The 20,375-nt window shown below is 43.4% G+C and overlaps 1 protein-coding gene and 1 long non-coding RNA gene across 2 annotated transcripts in view; one reads left to right on the top strand and one right to left on the bottom strand.

Moving 5' to 3' along the window:
* foxo3b (forkhead box O3b) overlaps nucleotides 1-8,543 on the bottom strand; it is a 58,833-nt gene extending 50,290 nt beyond the window's left edge. Inside the window, exon 1 of the mRNA XM_043687089.1 lies at nucleotides 6,684-8,543. Coding sequence (XP_043543024.1) covers nucleotides 6,684-7,253 — 570 coding nt within the window. The 5' untranslated portion in view covers nucleotides 7,254-8,543. The remainder of the gene's footprint in view (nucleotides 1-6,683) is intronic.
* A 6,516-nt stretch (nucleotides 8,544-15,059) lies between these two features.
* The window catches only part of LOC122548432, a 37,048-nt gene continuing 31,732 nt past the window's right edge, over nucleotides 15,060-20,375 (top strand). Inside the window, exon 1 of the long non-coding RNA XR_006311235.1 lies at nucleotides 15,060-15,194. This is a non-coding gene — a long non-coding RNA (uncharacterized LOC122548432). The remainder of the gene's footprint in view (nucleotides 15,195-20,375) is intronic.

Genomic DNA, 20,375 nt, shown 5'->3' with positions numbered 1-20,375 from the left:
GTGTATTGGAACACAGTCAAGACATAGGGTCCTCAAAGAAGCAGAGATGCAGTCAGGAAATGTTAGATGTGGAATTAGGCACTGTAAAAAAGGTGATCATGCAAAACAAGTCACAAGCTTAGTGTTGTGTGTTACAGCAGGTTCCAAATAGGCTGATTTAATCGGTGTTGGCAGGAAGACGAATGCAGTCAATAGGAAAATTAGAGTGAGAGGGAGGTGCTGGAAAAGTACAGCAGATCAAGCAGCATCCAAAGAGCAGGAGGATGGACATTTCAGGCAAAAGCCCTTCATCAGGAATGAGGCTGAGCGTCAAGGGGATGGTGAGATAAATGGGAGGTAGCTGAGAGTGCGATAGGTAGAGCAGGTGGGGGTAATGGTGATAGGTCAGAGAGGAGGATGGAGTGGATAGGTGGGAAGGAAGATGGACAGTTAGGACAGGTCACGAGGGCAGTCCCACGTTGGAAGGCTGGAACTGGGATAAGGTCGGGGTAGGAAAAAAAGAGGAAACCGGTGAAATCCACATTGATGCTGGGTGGTTCCAGGGCCCCAAAGGTGGAAGATGAGGCGCTCTTCCTCCAGGCATCTGGTGTTCAGGGCATGGCAAAGGAGGCGGCCCAGGACCCGCATGTCCTTGGTGGAGTGGGAGGGGGAGTTGAAGTGTCCGGTCACGAGGCTATGAGGTTGGTTGGTGCGGGTGTCCTAGAAACGTTCTCTGAAGTATTCTGCAAAGGTCCGTTTGTAGGTGGCAGAAATGGCAGAGGATGCCATTGCTATCACGTACAAAACAGACCCTAGAGACATATTTCCATCCCCACCCCTATCTGCTTTCCATAAAGACCATTCCCTCTGCAACTCCCTTATCAGATCCCCTCCCCCGCAACCAACCCATCCTCCTCTCCCAGCACTTTCCCATGCCATCGCAGGAATTGCAAAACCTGTGCCCACACCTCCCCTTTAGCCTTCCACATCAGAGTTTTACCTGCACTTACACACATCATTTTCTCTATCCGTTGCTCCCGATGCAGTCTTAGATTAGACTCCCTACAGTGTGGAAACTGGCCCTTCGACCCAACCAGTCCACACTGACCCTCTGAAGAGTAACCCACCCAGACCCATTTCCCCGTGACTAATGCACCTATCACTATGGGCAATTTAGCATGGCCAATTCACCTGACATGCACATCTTTGGACTGTGGGAGGAAACCGGAGCACCCAGAGGAAACCCACGCAGACACGGGGATAATGTGCAAACTCCACACAGACAGATAGTTGCCCGAGGCTAGAATTGAACCTGGGACCCTGATGTTGTGAGGCAACAGTGTTAACCACTGAACCGCTGTGCCGCCCACTTCTCTACATTGGGGAGACAGGATTCCTACTTGCAGAGCGCTTCAAACATTATCTCCGCAACAACTAACCCCACCACCCAGTGGTCGAACACTTCAACTCCCCCTCGAACTCCGCCGAGGACATGCAGGTCCTGGACTTCCTCTATCGCCACTCCTTAATCACCCGACGCCTGGAGAAGACCCCCACACCTTCCCCCTCGGGACACTCCAGCCAGAATGCAATATGGATTTCAACGGCTTCCTCAATTCCGCCCCCCCCCCCAACCTTATTCCAGTTCCAACTCTCCAAACTCGGCACTGCCCTCATGACCTGCCCACCTTCCTTCCCATCTATTCACTCCACCCTATCAGCATTAACCCCACTTCCATATTGCACTCAGCTACCTTCCCCCACCCCTTTCCCATTTATCTCACCACCCCCTCAGCTCACAGCCTCATTCCTGAGGAATGGCTTTTGCCCAAAACGTTTATTCTCCTGCTCCTCGGATGCTGCCTGACCTGCTGTGCTTTTCCAGCACTACACTCTAATCTGCAGTCCTCATTTTCACCTGGAAAATTATAAGCGGCATTCAATGGCTTCAGTCTTCCCAGTATTCTATCAAAGAAGGTTTCTGCTTGTCAATATTAGAGGTCAGCTAAGCAGTGCATTAACTTGCCATTAGGAATTAAAAGAGATGTTGCTGAGGTAAAGGGGGCGTTGTCAGCACACAAGTGAATATTAATGCTATGCCTTTGGCTGATGTAACCAAAATGCACATTGATGAAAATTAGGTGTGGACCAATATTTAATTCTTGGCTATACCAAAGATAATGGCAATGAAACCAGGTAGAGAACACACAGTAAATTACTCCCTGGTATTAGTGTGATAAAGGATGGAACCACACAAGAATAATTCCACCTAGCTGGAAGACAGACGGAAAGGACATAGAAACATAGCGGATAGGGCCGAATGGTCGCCCCACTCCTTTGAGCCTGCTCCACCATTCATCATTATTGTGGCTGAATATCCAACTCAATATCCTAATCTTGCTTTCTCTGCATAACCTTTGATCCCATTCACCCTGCTATATCTAACCATCTCTTGAATACGTTCAATGTTTTGGTATTAACTACTTCCTGTGATAATGAATTACACAGGCTCAGCACTCTGGGTGAAGAAATGTCTCATCTGTCCTAAATGGTCTACCCAGAATCCTCAGACTGTGATCCTGATTGTGGACACGCCCACCAATAAGGTACATTCAGGAAGGATGTTCCCATCTGGTCTTGTCAGAATTTAATAAGTGTCTGAGATTCCCTTCTCAGTCTGAACTCCAGCAGAAACAGTCCGAGCCTGGTCGGTCGGTCGGGCCGGACTCTCCTCATACATCAGGACATTGAAAGAACAATTGTGCCAAAACGGCCAAGGGTCAAGGAATCTTGACAGGCAATCATATTCATTTTGTTTTAATTTGAAAAGAATGGCTTCGATGCCAGGGTTATCTACAATACTTAACTACAGAATCCTACAGAAATGTTCAAGTCCTGCAGATCCCAAAGCAGCTAATTTAGAGAAAAAGCACATAGATTACATATGCACAGGGGGCTTACACTGACATCATGACAGTTTGGTTCAAATTTGACAAAAGGAGCTGAAATCTAGAGGGGAGGCAAGAGTGATTACCTTTGAAAACAAGACAAGACTGCATTTAACAACGTGGAATCAAGAATCTCTAGCAAAATTCAACAGGGATCATAGAAGCTCTGATCATCCAGAATCATATCAGACTCAAAAAGGAAGATGGTAGTTGTTGTCAGATGTCAAATCATCTCCACTCCGGACATCTCCATAGGGGATCCTCAAAGTAGTGTCCTAGGCCTAACTATCTATCTTCAATGACTGACTGACTTTTCATTCATCAGATCATAAATGAGGATTTTGCTGATGATTGCACAACATTCAATGTAATTCACAATGCCTCAAGTCTTGAAACAGTATATCTGTATGCAGCAAGAGGGGGACAATATTCAGTTTTCGGCTCACAAGTGGCAAGTAACATGCGCACACAAATGCCAGACAATGACCATCTCCAACATTAGTATTAGCATTCCTAAGCATTCAATAGCATTACCAGTGAGTTCTCGAACAACCAGGCTCGGACTGTTTCTGCTGGAGTCACTATTGATAAAAACTGAACTGGATCAGCAATATAAATATTGTGGCTACTAAAGCAGGCTTGAGGTGAGCAATCATTCAACATGCAATTCACCTTCTTACTCTCCAAAGCACAAGTCAGAAATGTGATGGAATACTGCCATTTGCTTAGACAAGTACAAATTTCAGCAAGTCAAGAAGCCCAACACCAAGACTTGACTGGTGCCACATTAAACTTTTATTTCCTCTACCACTGTAGCAAATGTATAATCAAAGATGCACTACAGAAATTCAACAAGACACCTGTGACAGCACCTTCCAAATTCAGGACAACTATTGAGAAGAATAAAAAGGGAAACAGGCAGACAGGAACAACATGCAGCAAGTCACTCACCATCCAGACTTGGAAATATAATCATTATTCCTTCAGTGACACTGGGTCAAAATCATGGAAATCATTCCCCAACAAAATTTGGGTCTACCTTCACCAAATGAACTGCACCAGTTCAAAGAGAGAGTTCACCACCTCCTTCATGAACAACTAGGAGTAGACAACAAATGCTGGCCTAGCCATCGACACCTACATCATGAATGAATCAAAAGTAGTCCCATTACAAACTGTCCATTTTACATGGTAAAATTTATAACAGTCACTACATTTTCCTTAATTAAAATTAGTGCCAGTTCAGCAAGCAAATTCATGAGTCTAGCAAAAGTAGAACAAATATTGATACCTTATCTACATGTATGCTTGAAACATTTAAAAAAACAGTTAACATATCCACACATCAGATATCAATATAAAATAACTGTGCAGTACTTCCTACTACCTAGCCTCTAAACAGAACTACATTCTAATCATGGGCTAGATTAGAGTGATGCTGGAAAAGCACAGCAGGTCAGGCAACATCCAAGGAGCAGGGAAAAAAAACAAACAAACAAACAAATAAATAAGACGTTTCAGGCAAAAGCCCTTCATCACATTCTAATCGTGTTTCATTCAAATGTCAGAATGTATTTTAAAAACTGCTGTACTCGAATGGTACTTGCACCAGACAGATACAATGTGACCTTTGCACCCAATTGTCTGAGGGAAAAATTTACTATCTTCTTTGAAACATGGAACAGCATATGCTCCAAATGCAGATGGCTGCATTTAAAAATTATAAAATGTAACCACTACCTGACTTTTAATATTTGTTTCCTCCCCAGTCCTGAAATTCTCATAAGGCTAACTCAGCAACATTTGGCCATCACAATCTCAAGTTATTTAAGTGGAGAACGTTTCTCAACTTTTTTTCCCTATCTTGCCACTAACATTTCCTCTGGTGCTCTCTGGTCCATACATTAATACAAGACTCAAACTATGATCGATTGTTAATATAATCCTAGGACTCATACATTAAAAACAGCTGTAAAGCATGTTTCTTTTTGCAACTTCATCAGTGAATGTAGTATATTATAGGTTAGTTATATGTTAGCAAACGTAGAGGTACAGATATCAGATCAACAAGAAACCATAGTTAAACAGGGTTTGCTTCAGCACTTCAATCTAAATACTCAGTTTCCACAGTAAAACAAAGTTCACAAGAAAGTAAAACACATTGAAACTTGCTTACTGTTGCATATGAAGGAAGCTCTGGGTATATATTTTCAAGGCAGCCTATCTATCCACCTCCAACCAATGTGATGTGCAAGTTACAGTCAGTTAGCAGAATGCTAGAATAGCCAACGATCCTGCTAGGTTCTTCAAGACCTCTGTCTCAACCAACAAATGGATAGCTCAGTATGTTACTGGACTAGTAATTCAGAGGTCAGAACAAAGTGATCCACTGACCACAAATTCAAACCTCAAAATGTGGAATTTATTGTAAACTTTTTCTTAAACAAAAATGTAACAAATTTCCATACACTGCTTACTAAAGATGTGCTTTTTAGGGAAGGAGATCTGATTTCAGCTGATCTTTATATTTGACTTCAAATTTATAGTAACATTGTTCACTCTTAACTGCCCTCTGAAAAATCTAAGTGAGTAGCCATTTTTTTTTAAATCAACCTGTTCACATTATGATAGGCATCTCAAGCAGGAAGAACTTGAACCTGGACCTCCTGAGTCAGAGGTACATACATTACCACAACCCAAATGAGTAAACCTCTCAGCTTATTCAAGATAGAGGCGCACTACCACCAAAGACAATTAGAGATTAACAACTAATGCTGCCTTTGCCAGTAATACCCACATCCTATGGACAAATAAATGCTTACAACACTGCAGTCCTTAGACAATCCAGTGATATAACTTTCATCTCCAAGTCTTAAGTCTTTTTGCACTTAGTATATGTGTGCGTCTATTTTCTACTCAAGCTGTTCAGAGGTTATATTACACACCCCCGGAACCTCAGGCCTCTGAGTTCAAAGACAGGGATACTAGCACATCACAAAAGCCCAAATGCTAAGGGATTGATACTTCATTAAAAAGGGGTAAAAACAATGACTGCAGATGCTGGAAACCAGATTCTGGATTCGTGGTGCTGGAAGAGCACAGCAGTTCAGGCAGCATCCAAGGAGCAGCAAAATCAGGTGCTACCTTTTGGATGAAAAATTTTATTTAAAAAAAAGACAAACCTCACCAAAGACAATATTGTAACCCGTAGCATTGTTTCCAAAACAGGAGTGTTATTTGGTACAAACACCCGATTACCAAAAGTCTGTGGGATATACCCCCACAATTGATAACGCGCTACAAAAAATCCTTCGCTGACTGTCAAGTACTGAGACGCCCTGACGCCGTTGAAGCAACATATTGTAAATACATGCACGCTACTTCGCTCAGTACTCATACCAGCCAATACAAACCAGCTAAATACAAATACTAAGCACATTGGCTTAAAAAGTAAAATAATCCCAAGTATGTACTAAAGGAGTACAGACACCACCTCAACTCCTGGTTAAAGCTTCCGTCCAAATAGCGGGTGCGGTGGCAACAAGTTATCTCCGATTGAAACCCCATTTACAGCCATTTCAAGAAGAACCGGTCTTAAATAATCGCTGACTACAGTTTACACACTGGATCCGTCTTGAGTTATTTTTTAATCACTAAAGCGACCATGTTGCGAAATACACAAGAATGCAGCTCGAACATTGCTGAACTGTGAACACAAATGGGTGAGTGTAGGGTTGTAATTACGGAAGACTGTACCTTCCAGCCGGCCGAACTGTTGCTGTCTCCTTTATCCTTGAAGTAGGGCACGGAGCGGACCATCCAGTCGTAGATCTGGGACAGGGTTAGTCTCTTGTCTGGGGAGCTCTCAATAGCTTTCGTGATCAGATCTGCGTACGACATGTTGCCCCAGGCGTTCCTGCGGGACGAGGCTTTCCGCTGTTGGGGCCCCGCGCCTCCTCCTGCACTGAGGCCGCCGCCTCCGGGGGAATGGGCCGAGGATGGAGAGCGAGAACCTCGGGGGCCGCTCAGCCCCGCCGGTTGCTGCTGCTTCTTCTTCAAAGCGTCTCCTCCAGGCGGCTCGGACTCCGGCTCCGGCTCTCCCGCGGCAGCGGAGCCGAGCAAATCTTCTTCATCCTCTTCTTCCTCCTCGGGGATCATCTGGGCAGCGTCGGTGGGCTCGCTCTTGCCCGGGGAAGAGGAGGCGGGCAGGTCTGGACGGGGCAGGGGCCAGGTGCAGGAGCGGGGCCGGCTCTGCGGCTCGAAGTCCGGGTCGATGTCGATGTCCAGCGGGGAGCCGGCCGTGGCGGAAGCGGTCCCTTCGCTCATGATGGGGAGACTCAGACGCTGCCCGAGTGGACGGAGAGATAGGGGGAAAGGAGGCTTGGGTAGGAGGAGGCTATCGGCGCCGGGACGCCCGGCTTCGCTTCACTGCAGGATCGTAATCACAAAAAAAAAGTATTAAAGCCGTACCCCGTGACTCGGAGCCATGGCGGGGTGAATGTGGAAATAGGGGTTTCACAAACTCGGACTACGGCGGGGTCGATGCTGTTGAAAGGGGGTCCTGAGAAGGGAGATGTGCGCCGCTTCACTCTGCACTCTCACAGGTCCGTCGCTGCCATCTTCTCACCCTCTCGAACCCATTTGCTTGGGGGGAAGTGAAGAGAAAGGAGGTGCCGTTGTCAACCCCCCCCCCCCCTCTTTTTTTCCTTAAAATAAACCCCACTCCGCCCCACACCCCCAACGCTGTCCAGTGCCTTTCAGAAGATTTCTCCGCTCCCAAACCAGGATTACTGCAGGGGAATGAAGTTGTGGAAGGGAGGGAATCAAATGAAAGGGGGAGGGGGAAATCAGAGCAGGGTAAGTGTTCCCTCGTATCTCCCACACTCCTCCCTCCCCCTCCACGCTCTCGCGCACCAGCAGTTGGCCTCGCGCCGTCACTCCGGGAAACGGACGCTCTAGAACGGCCGGCGGTTAATCGGCAGCCGACAACAGGATTCCCACTCGGTGCACGTTCGATGTTGGCGACGTCCACTCCTGGCTTTGCTTCGCCGACCACTTTTTGACAGGAGAGAGGCGCTCACACATCCACTCGCTCATATTCCTTCGCTCTTTTTTTTTCACCCTCCGTGAACGGGCGAGAGGGTGGGCCAAGCGAAACAAAAGTTAAGCGACGCCAGGAGAGCGTAACCCAGCTTTACTATCGTCTTCGCCCAGCCCAATTCCTCCCCTCCCGCCTGCTCATTGGATCGACCCATGCTTACGTCGCCGTATTCTCCCACCCAGCCAGCATTGTGGAGGCAGGGAGAGAGGAGGGTCCGCGCGCTCGATTGGTCGAATGGGGGAACTGTCCATCATCCTCTTCACGGAGACCCCGCCCACCGGCCAGGTTCGGTTGACGAGGTGAAATACGTTGCGTCATCTCTGCGATTGAGGGAACGGGACCTTCCCCAGCCAGCTCTCCATTGGTCCGAAGTGGATGCCACTCAAGCCGAATAGTCATATCAATTGGTTGAGACTCTCGCCCATGCTGAGCTTTGTATGTGTGTTTTGGGGGAGGGGAGGTATAAAAACAACAACTGTGGCTAGAGAATTTAATAATTAAATCCCATCTTCGATGCACGTGGATAGGAACGGTGTGGGGAGCGCGGGGGAGCGCGGGGGAGGGGGGGGTTGCGGTTTACTTCATTTACTTGTGGCTTTTCTGTCTGTTTTTTGTTAACATGTGTATGTGTGTGGTGACGTCCATCTGGAAAGCAGCAGGGCTGTGAGCTGTCGTTTCTGGTGACTTGCTGCCCTCAATGTTGTCAGTTCGAGGCGTGCTGCAGCCATGCTGCATTATTTTCAGCGTGTCATCGCAGCACGTGTGCAGTGTTGTCAACCCAGCTTTCTCTCTCTCTCTCTCTCAAACAAAGATCCGCGTTGTGTCCTGCATAAAATCCAGCTTTGCTTTCCTTCTCTAGAAATTTAAAACCAACGTAGTTTGAGGTCAATAAAAGTGCAAGATTGGAATTTGTTTTTGCAGCGCATTTAATAGACCTGAAGGAGAGAGTTGGAGATATGAAGGAAGGGCAATATTAATCTAAACGTTCTTACGGCGGTGTTTTGATGGATTTATGTGGGGGTGGGGGAGAACTGATCCGCCCCTCGCCACGATAATACCATAGCTGCATTTCCCCTAATGAGTACAACAACCCACGTACCTGACCATCTGTTTTAATCTTCACAAAGAACATTGTGTACATCATGTGTTCGTTTGTATTTCGCTTCAACATTTTAATCAACAAATTATCTTAACTTTAAAGGGGAGGAGTTTAATCTAAACTGAGCCACTGTGTGGGACTGTTTGCAGTTAAATCTGCAATCTATTATGATCCATTAGGGTGACTGTAAAACGCATGATAACATTTGAATGGATTGTGCACTGCACATGCGTTGCTATGTAATTTGACCTACATTGCGATGTCTCTCGAGAAGCCTGACTATGCAAACAAAGGAGGAACAAAGTTAATTCGAATCAAGGAGATTTTAATGTCGAACGGCAATAGATATACAAAAAATTCAAAGCTTAGTTCTTTACATAATAACAACCAGAATAGATAAAACGCAGACAGGATAATCTGATACATCATACCTGGAAGTAAATGGATAAAATGGCTCCGTACTTTCAAATGAGTCGTCGCACATTCTATTTAGCACAGAAATAAAATGCATATCCTAAAGTTTGCCTTTCTCAGCAACGTTTGGTTTACAAATAGTCTGAATTTTACACTGTGGATGAGCTTGCAGTAACTCGTTAATAAATGTCCAATATACCAAAAAATATTTTTTAAACTGGTGCCTAGAATACAAAGTTGCTTGTGGTATTGCAGTAGGTTTTGAGTTCAAATATGCAATAACGAGCTTACACTTCAAATGTTCGTTTCCAATCAAGGTCACGCTATCAAGGACTTTGCCATATCTTCGGCTTCAATAATGTGGCACTTATTGGGTGTGCACCAGCAATAAATTAGTTACGTTTATTTTACCCAGGTTTCCACCCACTTTGGTACCCGCTACATTTTCTAATAACATTTGCGATGGATTCCTCTCACCACACTCCACCTCCCCCCTCGCCACGACCTTGTATTCGCAAATGCTCAACAAACAGTTATAGGGGTGTCAACATGCAAACTCTTCTGTAATAACGTCATATATTCCATTTTATGTTTTTCTATTTAATTTGTTCTGAATCAATTCACTTCTCATGTAAACTAAACATCCAGGGTTGTCAGCAGCAAGATTAAAGAGAATTTGAAATACCTAGGTTCAATACCAGCAGACCTAGTTAAAAGCTTATTTATCCATACATTTCATGTTTTCTTTTACGTTTGCTAATTCATTAGACCACTGTATTTTCTCTCCCATTTCAAATAGGACACATGGATTTTCCATTGGGAATTCCTCTCAAACTGCATTTTGCAAAAAAAAATGTAATGTAAAGATGGCATCTTACTAAAGAATCATCAAGAGGATAATATCTTCATGCCGCTAATTCCACTACACTCAGAATTTCTGACAAAAAATATTTTCTAAATCTGTAACCAGGCATGTTATATATCACATGCTCTCTTGCACCAAAAATCCACCAAGGGTCTTTAAATTTTGCCAAATTTCTAGTGCTACATGCACTAGTTTGAATAATAGGTGCCTGCCGTCACATTCAATATAAACTGTGTAAGGACACCTCAGTATTATTGCATGTCATGTTAACCCAAAGTAATTTACATTCAGAGTTGTAGGGCTGAACTTACAAATTGGCATCTTCTGGAATAAACAGGTTGTTTGATGAGTAAACTTTGTATCAGCTAGGTTTGTATGAATTTAGAAGAGTAAGAGCAATATGATTGAACTATAAAAGATCCCGGGGGCGGGGATTACAGGATGGCTGCGAGGATGCTTCCTCTTGAGGGAAAATCTAAAACTAGGGATTACATTTAATAATAAGGGGTCACCTAATTAAGAAAGAGAAGGCAATTTTTTTTCTCTGAGGATTTTGAGACATTGGAATTCCCAGCTAGTCCCATTCCCCCAATTCTATGCCTGTGATCCTGCAAGTTTACAATCCTGTTTCCTTCTAAAATTCTTTTTTCTGCTTCAACCACCTTCATAAGTACTGAATTCCATGTTGTTTACCATGTCATTCCCATGTCACTTGCTGCATAAAAAAATGCTCTTCTGCACATCCCTACAGCATCTCTTGCCCAAAACATTATTATTTCCAGTCCTGGTAAGATCAATGGAAATAACAATTTTTGATCTTTGTCGAGGGCAAGACAGGTTATCACATGAGAAAGGAATCAGTTTTTAGTTGTGCAAACCTTTGTCCTTTTACTCTGTAAGGGAGAACATTAGAAATAGCAGCAAGAGTAAGACATTTATCTCCTTAAGCCTATGCTACCATTCTATAAAATAATGCCTGTTCTGTCTCAGGTCTCAACTTCTCTTTTATGCCAACCCTTAACTTCTCAGTATTTCAAAAATTTATCTACAATCCATTTAAATTCTTTTATTTAGTAATCTAGTCTCTGCAGCTCTATGAGGTTGAGAATTCCAGACATTCACTACCCTCTGAGAGAAGAAATTCCTTTGCATCTCAGTTCTAAATAAATTTACCCTTATTCTGTAACTGTATTCCTAGACTGAAATTCCTCCACTAGTGAAAACAATTTCATAACATCTAGCCTGTCAAGCCCTAGAAAAATCCTGTATCTTTCAATAAGATCACCCCTCATTCTTCTAAAGTTGATTGAATTTCTTTTGAACCACCTCCAACACCAGGGTATCATTTCTTAAATATGGAGATCAAAATATCACACTGTACCTCAAGTACAGTTCATCAACACTCTGTACAGTTATAACAAGTCTTCTCTATTTTAAACTCCAATCCCAGCAAAAATTCCATTTGCCTTCTTAATTACTTGCTCCACTTGCATGCTAACATTTCATGTTTCATGCACAAGAATATTCAGATCCCTATGTTTAGCGCTTTTCCGGAGTTTCCGTCCATTTACATTATAGTTTGCCTTTTGATTCATCCTAGCGACATGCATGAATCACACTTTCTTATTAAATCCATCTGCCAAGCTTTTTCCCACTCACTCACTAAGCTTATCTATTATCCCCTTGCAGTTTTTTTTTGTCTTCATCAAAAATACCCTGTGTGTGAACAAATCTGGACACATCTCACTGTGCCCTCTGTTCCAAGTTAAATGAAAGTAGTAAATAAAGGCCTAAGACTGATACTTGTGACACTTTGTTAGTAACATTTTCCAGACATTGACAAAAGAGCTGAATTCTAGAGATGAGATGGGATGAGTGAGCTTGACATCAAGGCCATATTTGACTGAGTATAGCATCAAGGAGTTCCAGCAAAACTGTAGTCAATGAGAATCAGGAAAACTGTCTGATATTTGGAATTATAGCTGGCACAAAGGAAGATGGTGGTGGTTGGAGGTCAGTTATCTCAGTGCCACTATATCTCAGTAGGGTTTTCTCAGGGTAATGTACAAGGCCCAATCACCTTCACCTCCTTCATCACTGACTTGCCTTCCACCATAAGGACAGAGGTCAGGATATTCACTGATGATTATACAATGTTCAACATCATTCGCAACTCCTAGATACTGAAGCAGTCCATGTCCATATTCAGCAATACCAAGACAATATGCAGGCTTGTGCGGAAAAGGAGTAGGAACAGGAGTAGGCCATTCAGTCCCTCAAGACTGATTCACCATTCAATGAGATTACGGGTAATCAGTGGCCTAACTCAATATACCTGCCTTTGGCCCATATCTGTTAATACCTTTGCTTAACAAATATTTAATTATCTTAGACTTAAAATTAACAACTGATCTAGTATCGACTGCCATAAGCAAAAGAAAGTGGCAAATAACATTTGCACCATACAAGTGTCAGTCAATGATAACCTTCAATGGAAAAAAATCTAACCATCATCGATTAACATTCCAATGGTGTTAACATCACTAAATCACCCACTAACAATAGTCTGCGGATTACCATTGACCAGAAACTCAACTGGACTAATCATGTAAGTATTGTGGCTACACAGCAGGTCAAAGGCAATAAACCTTGCAATGAGTAACTCACCTTCAGATTGCCCAGAACTTGTCCACCATCCATTAGGCACAATTCAAGAACATGATATAATATTCCCCACTTGCCCAGAAGACTGCAGCTCCATCAACACTCAAAAAGCTTGACACCATCTTGGACAAAACAGCCGTCTGGGACTGGCACTGCACTCACAAGCATCCACTACCTCCACCTCCAATGCTCAGTAGCGGCAGTGTGTACCTTTTACAACATGCACTGCCGAAACTCACCAAGCACCTTCCAAACCCATGACCAGTACCATATAGAAGGACAAGGACACCAGGCACATGGGAACATCACCACCTGCAAGTTCATTTAAAGCTGCTCACCATCCAGACTTGAAAACTATTTAAGTGTCACTGTATCAAAATCCTGGAACTCCGTTCCTAATGGCATTGTAGATGCACCTATGCTAAATGGACTGCAGTGGTTAAAGATGGCAGTTTACCACATCCTCAAAGGCAAGTAGGGATGGGCAATAAATGCTAACGCAGCTGCAAAGCCCACATTTTGTGAGTGAATTAAAAAAACTTGAAAAAAACCTGAAATTCCAAATTTCTGTCTTTTATATATTATCCAATCCACAATCCATACTAATGCATTCTCCGAATGCACCAATCTGGGGTCAGACCGAGACCTGGATGGGGGCCCAAGTGCGTGGCCTCTGAAAGCCACCCTCCTGCTCTTGCTTCTGAACCTCTCCACATGATGCTCATCCTTTGATAAAAGTAGAAAAAAACTTAGCCACTTGTCACTGGATCCTCTAATGAGTAGGCTTCAACTTTAGGGCCAGAAGCTACCATCCTCTGATTGCCAGTGTTGAGGCCTTAATAGGATGAGTTAGCCAGAGGAGTGAACACTGGCTAGTGTGCAGAGCTTGGTGACCCAAGAAACAAAATATGATTGACAAGCAGCTAGGAATATTTTACTATTTACCAAAGGATTGGCTCCAGGAACATTGACAATAGAAACCACCATGACCAAAATCTAAAGGTCGGTGATTCTTTATGGAAGTCAAGAATGCTGTGATTATGGCTGGGGTTGCCAAATTGAAAAGGAACATTTTATCCAGATTTCCATAGTTAGTGACTGAGTTTTGTGAAAGCATTATACAAGTCTGATTAACAATAATTGTTGTCATCAAGTTTGCTTTTCCACAGAAGCATAGCTATTATTTTGGTGGAAATGGAGTGTATAATAACGTTGCCTTTCATGATGGCAGCTTTTTCCCATCAACCCCCTCATATGTGTGAGTAAAATAATTCAGGGTTGCAGTTTCTAAAAGGTCTGTTCATACTAGTTTTGGGAAAATGTGAGACTGGATTTCATAGTTGGCCTATATTATGCTTGGATGCCAGATTTATTTAATATGCCGGTAAATTAAGCTATGTAGATACCAGCTGGTGACAAGAGTTTGAATTCAATTTGACCTACCAATAATTCCAAAGTTGTCCTTATTTTATTTCTTCCAACCTTCTGAGCTTCAATCTTAAAAAATCTCATTTCTTGTTTTCAAATTCCTTCATGCCCATTCACCTTTCTTTCCGTCACAACCTTTACCACCCTCATGTGAGTATGATTTAGATATAATTTCCTGCAGGCCAGAAAGTTGAAAAATGGTAATGCTAGTATACTTTGTTTCAAAATATGTATTTTAGTTCCATTCCTATCAGTTTGATTCAGGATGCCATTGTTAGTCACAAAAACCAAGGGCAGAAAATAGGACAGGGCTAAAGTGATCACTGATCCAGAATAAAAAATACTGTAGCACTTCTGCTTATCAAGGTGAATGATATTAGCTCTGGGAAATGGAACAAATTCTATTTTGAGCACAAATGATAACCTGGTCAGACATAATGCAGTTATTTACCATTGTGAGGAGTGGAACATATTCTTACTGGTAGGTGAGTGACAGCAGTAAGATTTTTACTGTGGCAGTCTATTGAATCAAACTGTTTATTCTTTATTTGCAGGATCCATTGAAAACAAGATAATCTGTGAAGACAATCTAGGAGAACATCAGTAGTTGTCTTCATACAACGATGAGCTGCAGCTTGACTAATGTGAAAAATGTCACCTGAGGCTGAAGACATTCTGTGGTTAAAAAAAAATTAAGTGAGTGGTCAGTTTCATTGTTGAGTTTCACATTTCAGTGGACAGCAGGTTTTCAGTCAGTAGCTGATAATAAATTCCTAGTAGCCTCTGGGTAGAAGCATAACATTTTGATGCATGGATGAGCAGAGAAATCTGAATAAGATCTTTCAGTTCTGTAAACCATTTGTAGGATCAACTTATTAGGAATAAGCATTTCTGTGATGCCTAGCTTTAAGCCCCTTCAAACTGGACTCCTCTATTCACTCCTCCTTCTTGTAGGAAATACAGAAAATCCAGTTCCCCACTCAAGAAAGTTTAAAATGATCTACCACACTCTTTAACTGATAGAAAACTAATAAAATAATGTTTCAGTGCAGCCCCAGAGCACAATATGACATGAATTACTGTCCAGGAAAATTCTATAAACAGACAAAACCTTCAACAATAGTCTTTTCCATGCAATGCTGCCTCAGGACACTTATTGCTGTGCTGTTCATCTTGCCACTTACGTTGTGGAGACGTTTCTCAGGATATGGATGTTACTGGCAAGAACAACATTTATTGTCCGACCCTAGTTTTTCTTAAAAAAATATTGGCCCTTCCCTCTAAATTGCTGCAGTCATGTGGTGTGGTGACTGCTTTAGGCAGAGAGTTCCAAGATTTTATTATATATCAGAGTTTAGAGGGTTGAATCTTACAGTTCTTTGGCTAAGTGTGAGTTTCATCATTTTTCCCAGAGGGTTTCTCTTCCTCAGTTAATGTGAGATCTCTCATGTGCACTTACCAAACCCATTATTGACTACCTAATGCAATCCCCTGACACGACTGTCTAACCCCATTCTATGAACTGCCACTCTTGGAAAAACTCATCGACTTACCAGATAGCCACCAAAACACCAGTTTGCCTGGTGCTTGCACCATGTTTACAATCAGACAAGCATTGTGAAATCTGGCATTGCCCTTCACTTGCAATGTGATAGCACAAAACCACAAAGTCACACTGCTTAAAGCTCATAAGTTACATGGCTGACACTCCCTCACACAGACACCTCTATTGTCTCACCCTAGTTGCTGTTTAGCCACTAGGCCACACAGTCTAGTTGTCCTTACCTAGATCCCCTCTAAACACACTTTGAAAATCACTTGTCATTGTCGAATAGGGGAACATCACACAGAGGCAAGCAATTGAACAATTACAAAAGCAAGCTTTTATTTACAGCCAGCAAAAGCAAACATAAACTAAATGAAGAGATCCTACAGTTCACAGTCACAATGTACGCCAAAGGCTGGCATGATGACTAATGACTATTATGCATTCCATGATTTCTTCTCCCAGTTCCCATCGACTGGAACCTGGCATCAAACAGGAACTGTCTGTAGTACCCAGCGCTGTTGAGCTTTGCCATGTACAAGGAGAGCTTCCACCTCCTTAATGTCCTCGTTTTTAGAAGACTGCTCTCATTCTCCCTTTTCCTCAGCATCTAACACATTGCCTCATTGCAGAGCCCAGCCCACTTAGGATGATGCAATACACTGGCCCAAACAATGGAACTCGATCTTCAACAGCTCTATTGTCTGCTCCACCATGCCCTGGTTAAAGAATAGGTGATTTTACATCAGTGCACACATCAGTCAGGGGGTTGTGCAATGAGGTAATCAGCCATGGTTGTAGTAGGTGGTCTTTGTCCATCAGTAACCAGCCTTGTAACGTATCTGGTCTCATTAGAGTGCTTCAGCACACAGGAGTAATGGCAGTTGCTGGGAAGCAGGCCAACACTTCCAAGATGAGGTATTGGTGAGAACAGATAATCTGGTCATTACTGGAATGGACTCCATTTCTGTTGATGAATTCTGCAGCTCCTGAGGGAAGCAGCAATGTTTCTGAATCTTACTGCCAAGGCAGCAGCATTGACTTTGTCACATGGGGAAAAAAATTAACCAGTATGATCTTACAGAGACAGCAGGGAAAGTAATAGACACTGTCAGTACCTTGCACTGTCAGTGCAAACCTTGACCTAATCTTGGGAAATAAGGCAGGGCAGGTGACTGAGGTGTCAGTGGGGGAGCACTGTGTGGGAGCACTTTGGGGCCAGTGACCATAATTCTATTAGATTTAAATAATGATGGAAAATGATAGACCAGATCTAAAAGTTGAAGTTCTAAATTGGAGAAAAGCCAATTTTGACAGTATTAGGCATTTGGTATGCTTTTATTGGTCAGAATATTGAGTACAGGAGTTGGAAGGTCATGTTGCGGCTGTACAGGACATTGGTTAGGCCACTGCTGGAATATTGCATGCAATTCTGGTCTCCTTTCTAATGGAAAGATGTTGTGAAACCTGAAAGAACTCAGAAAAGATTTACAAGGATGTTGCCAGGGTTGGAGGATTTGAGCTATAGGGAGAGGCTGAACAGGCTAGGGCAGTTTTCCCTGGAGCATCGGAGGCTGAGGGGTGACCTTACAGAGGTTTACAAAATTATGAGGGGCATGGATAAGGTAAATAGACAAAGTCTTTTCACTGGGGTCGGGGAGTCCAGAACTAGAGGGCATAGGTTTAGGGTCAGAGGGGAAAGATATAAAAGAGACCTACAGGGCAACGTTTTCACGCAGAGGGTGGTACATATATGGAATGAGCTGCCAGAGGATGTGGTGGAGGCTGGTACAATTGCAACATTTAAGAGGCAATTGGTAGGTATATGAATAGGAAGGGTTTGGAGGGATATGGGCCGGGTGCTGGCAGGTGGGACTAGATTGGGTTGGAATATCTGGTCGGCATGGACAGGTTGGACTGAAGGGTCTGATTCCATGTTGTACACTCTATGACTCTACGTCTATGACTCTAGTACCTGGTTCCACCTGGTCACCAGGTACCACAATCCTCACTCTACCATAAGCCTCAATGTCCTGTTTTGCCTTGCACTAGCCTTACAGCCCATTTCCACTCATTTAACTCCATGTGGAGACCCACCACATTGAACTTTGCCCCCAGTACATGACTGATGCCCACTGTGATCCTGTATACCTCTTGTGGCAAACCCCCTCTCTCCCATGTACCTTGATGTTCCACCTATCACTGCCCATCCTTCACCTCAATATATACCTCTGCTTTTTTTTTTAGATTAGATTACTTACAGTGTGGAAACAGGCCCTTCGGCCCAACAAGTCCACACCGCCCCGCCGAAGCGCAACCCACCCATACCCCTACATTTACCCCTTACCTAACACTAGGGGCAATTTAGCATGGTCAATTCACCTGACCTGCACATCTTTGGACTGTGGGAGGAAACCGGAGCACCCGGAGGAAACCCACGCAGACACAGGGAGAACGTGCAAACTCCACACAGTCAGTCGCCTGAGGCGGGAATTGAACCCGGGTCTCTGGCGCTGTGAGGCACCAGTGCTAACCACTGTGCCACTGTGCCGCCCACAAGCCTCCCCCAGCCTGACACCTCACTCATGTTTGCCAATGCGCTCCCCTTTGCCTCTACAGTTACTCACTTGCAGCTTGCTCCCATCAATGGATAGACCCCTGGTCTGTATTTACCTAAGACCTCTGACCAATCTCAGTGAGCTGTCCCTAGATATGACCAACCAGACCCTGATCACTATCTTTGCAGCTCCCTAACTGATAAGATGCAATTTCACTGCATGCTTGGGATGGCCTTACAGGATTGACTGCTACCCACTCTCTGAATTGTAGCTGAACAAAGTAAGTAGCATTTGTGCCACAAAAATGCCAGGCTATGACCCTCTCCAAGAAGAGAGAATCTAACCATTGCCCTTGATAGTCAATGGCATTTTCATCATTCATTTCTCCACTACTACCATCATCCTGAAGGTTACCAATCACCAGAAAGAAACTGAACTGGACTAGCCATATAAATACTGTTGCTACAAGAGCAGGTAGAAGGCTAAGAATCCTGTGACATGTATCTCACCTCCAGACTCCTCAAAACCTATCTACTATCCACAAGACAGAAGTCAGGAGTCCAGAATACAGCCTGCATTATTGGTACCACATCCACAAACATTCATTCTCACCATCTCTGATGCTCGGTATCAGCAGTGTGTACCACCTATAAAATACACTGCAGTAACTTACTCAGACTCAAACAGAATCTTTGAAACCTGCAACCTCTACCACCCAGAAGGAAAACTTAATGACTTACACAGACATCCAAGACACAGATCATCATTACTTGAAATATCCTGCCATTTCTTCAACTGTTAGTGGATGAAAATTCTGGAACTATCTCCCTAACAGCAATGAATGGACTACAGTATTTGATTTGATTTGACTTGACTCATTATTGTCACATGTACCTAGGTACAGTGAAAAATATTACAGTTGCAGAGAAGATGCACAGAGAGCAAGATCAACATTAAATTTAAAATTTGGGAGGTCCATTCAGAAATCAAATAACAGTAAGGAAGAAGCTAGTGGTTTACGAAAAGAACTCGCCATTACTTTCTTAAAGCCAATTCTGGATGGGATAATTGTTGGCCCAAGCAATGATGCCCACACCCACTGAATTAATAAAAAAATGCTCTATTTGTTCAGACCAACTAGGTAGGTGGCATGGCATTATCATCGGCTGGCCTGTGGTTTTTTAATTTGAGATGTTGAACAAGAAGTCAGAGCAGCTGCCCAAAGATGTTGGGTTTTTTTTAACTTATACAGGTTGCGTCTTGATGCTGCCATCAGGAGTGACTGCATTTATAGAGTCATATAATCATAAGAGTCATACAGTACTGAAATAGACCCTTCGGTTCAACTCACCTGCTCCAATGAGACATCCTAATCTGACCTAGTCCTATTTGCCAGAACTTGGCCCATATTCCTCTAAACTCTTCCTATTCATTTACTCATCCAGATGCATTTTACGTGTTATAATTATACCTGCCTTCAACACTTCTTCTGGCAGTTCTTTCCATACATGCACCACTCTCTGCATGAAAAAGTTTCATAGAACATAGAACATAGAAGAATACAGCGCAGTACAGGCCCTTCAGCCCTCGATGTTGCGCCGATCCAAGCCCACCTAACCTACACTAGCCCACTATCCTCCATATGCCTATCCAATGCCCGCTTAAATGCCCATAATGAGGGAGAGTCCACCACTGCTACTGGCAGGGCATTCCACGAACTCACGACTCACTGAGTAAAGAACCTACCCCTAACATCTGTCCTATAACTACCCC

Source organism: Chiloscyllium plagiosum, chromosome 3 (assembly GCF_004010195.1).
Source record: "Chiloscyllium plagiosum isolate BGI_BamShark_2017 chromosome 3, ASM401019v2, whole genome shotgun sequence".
NCBI lineage: Eukaryota > Metazoa > Chordata > Chondrichthyes > Orectolobiformes > Hemiscylliidae > Chiloscyllium > Chiloscyllium plagiosum.
Note: the sequence above shows the minus strand (reverse complement) of the source record. Positions and strands in the feature narration are given on the sequence as shown.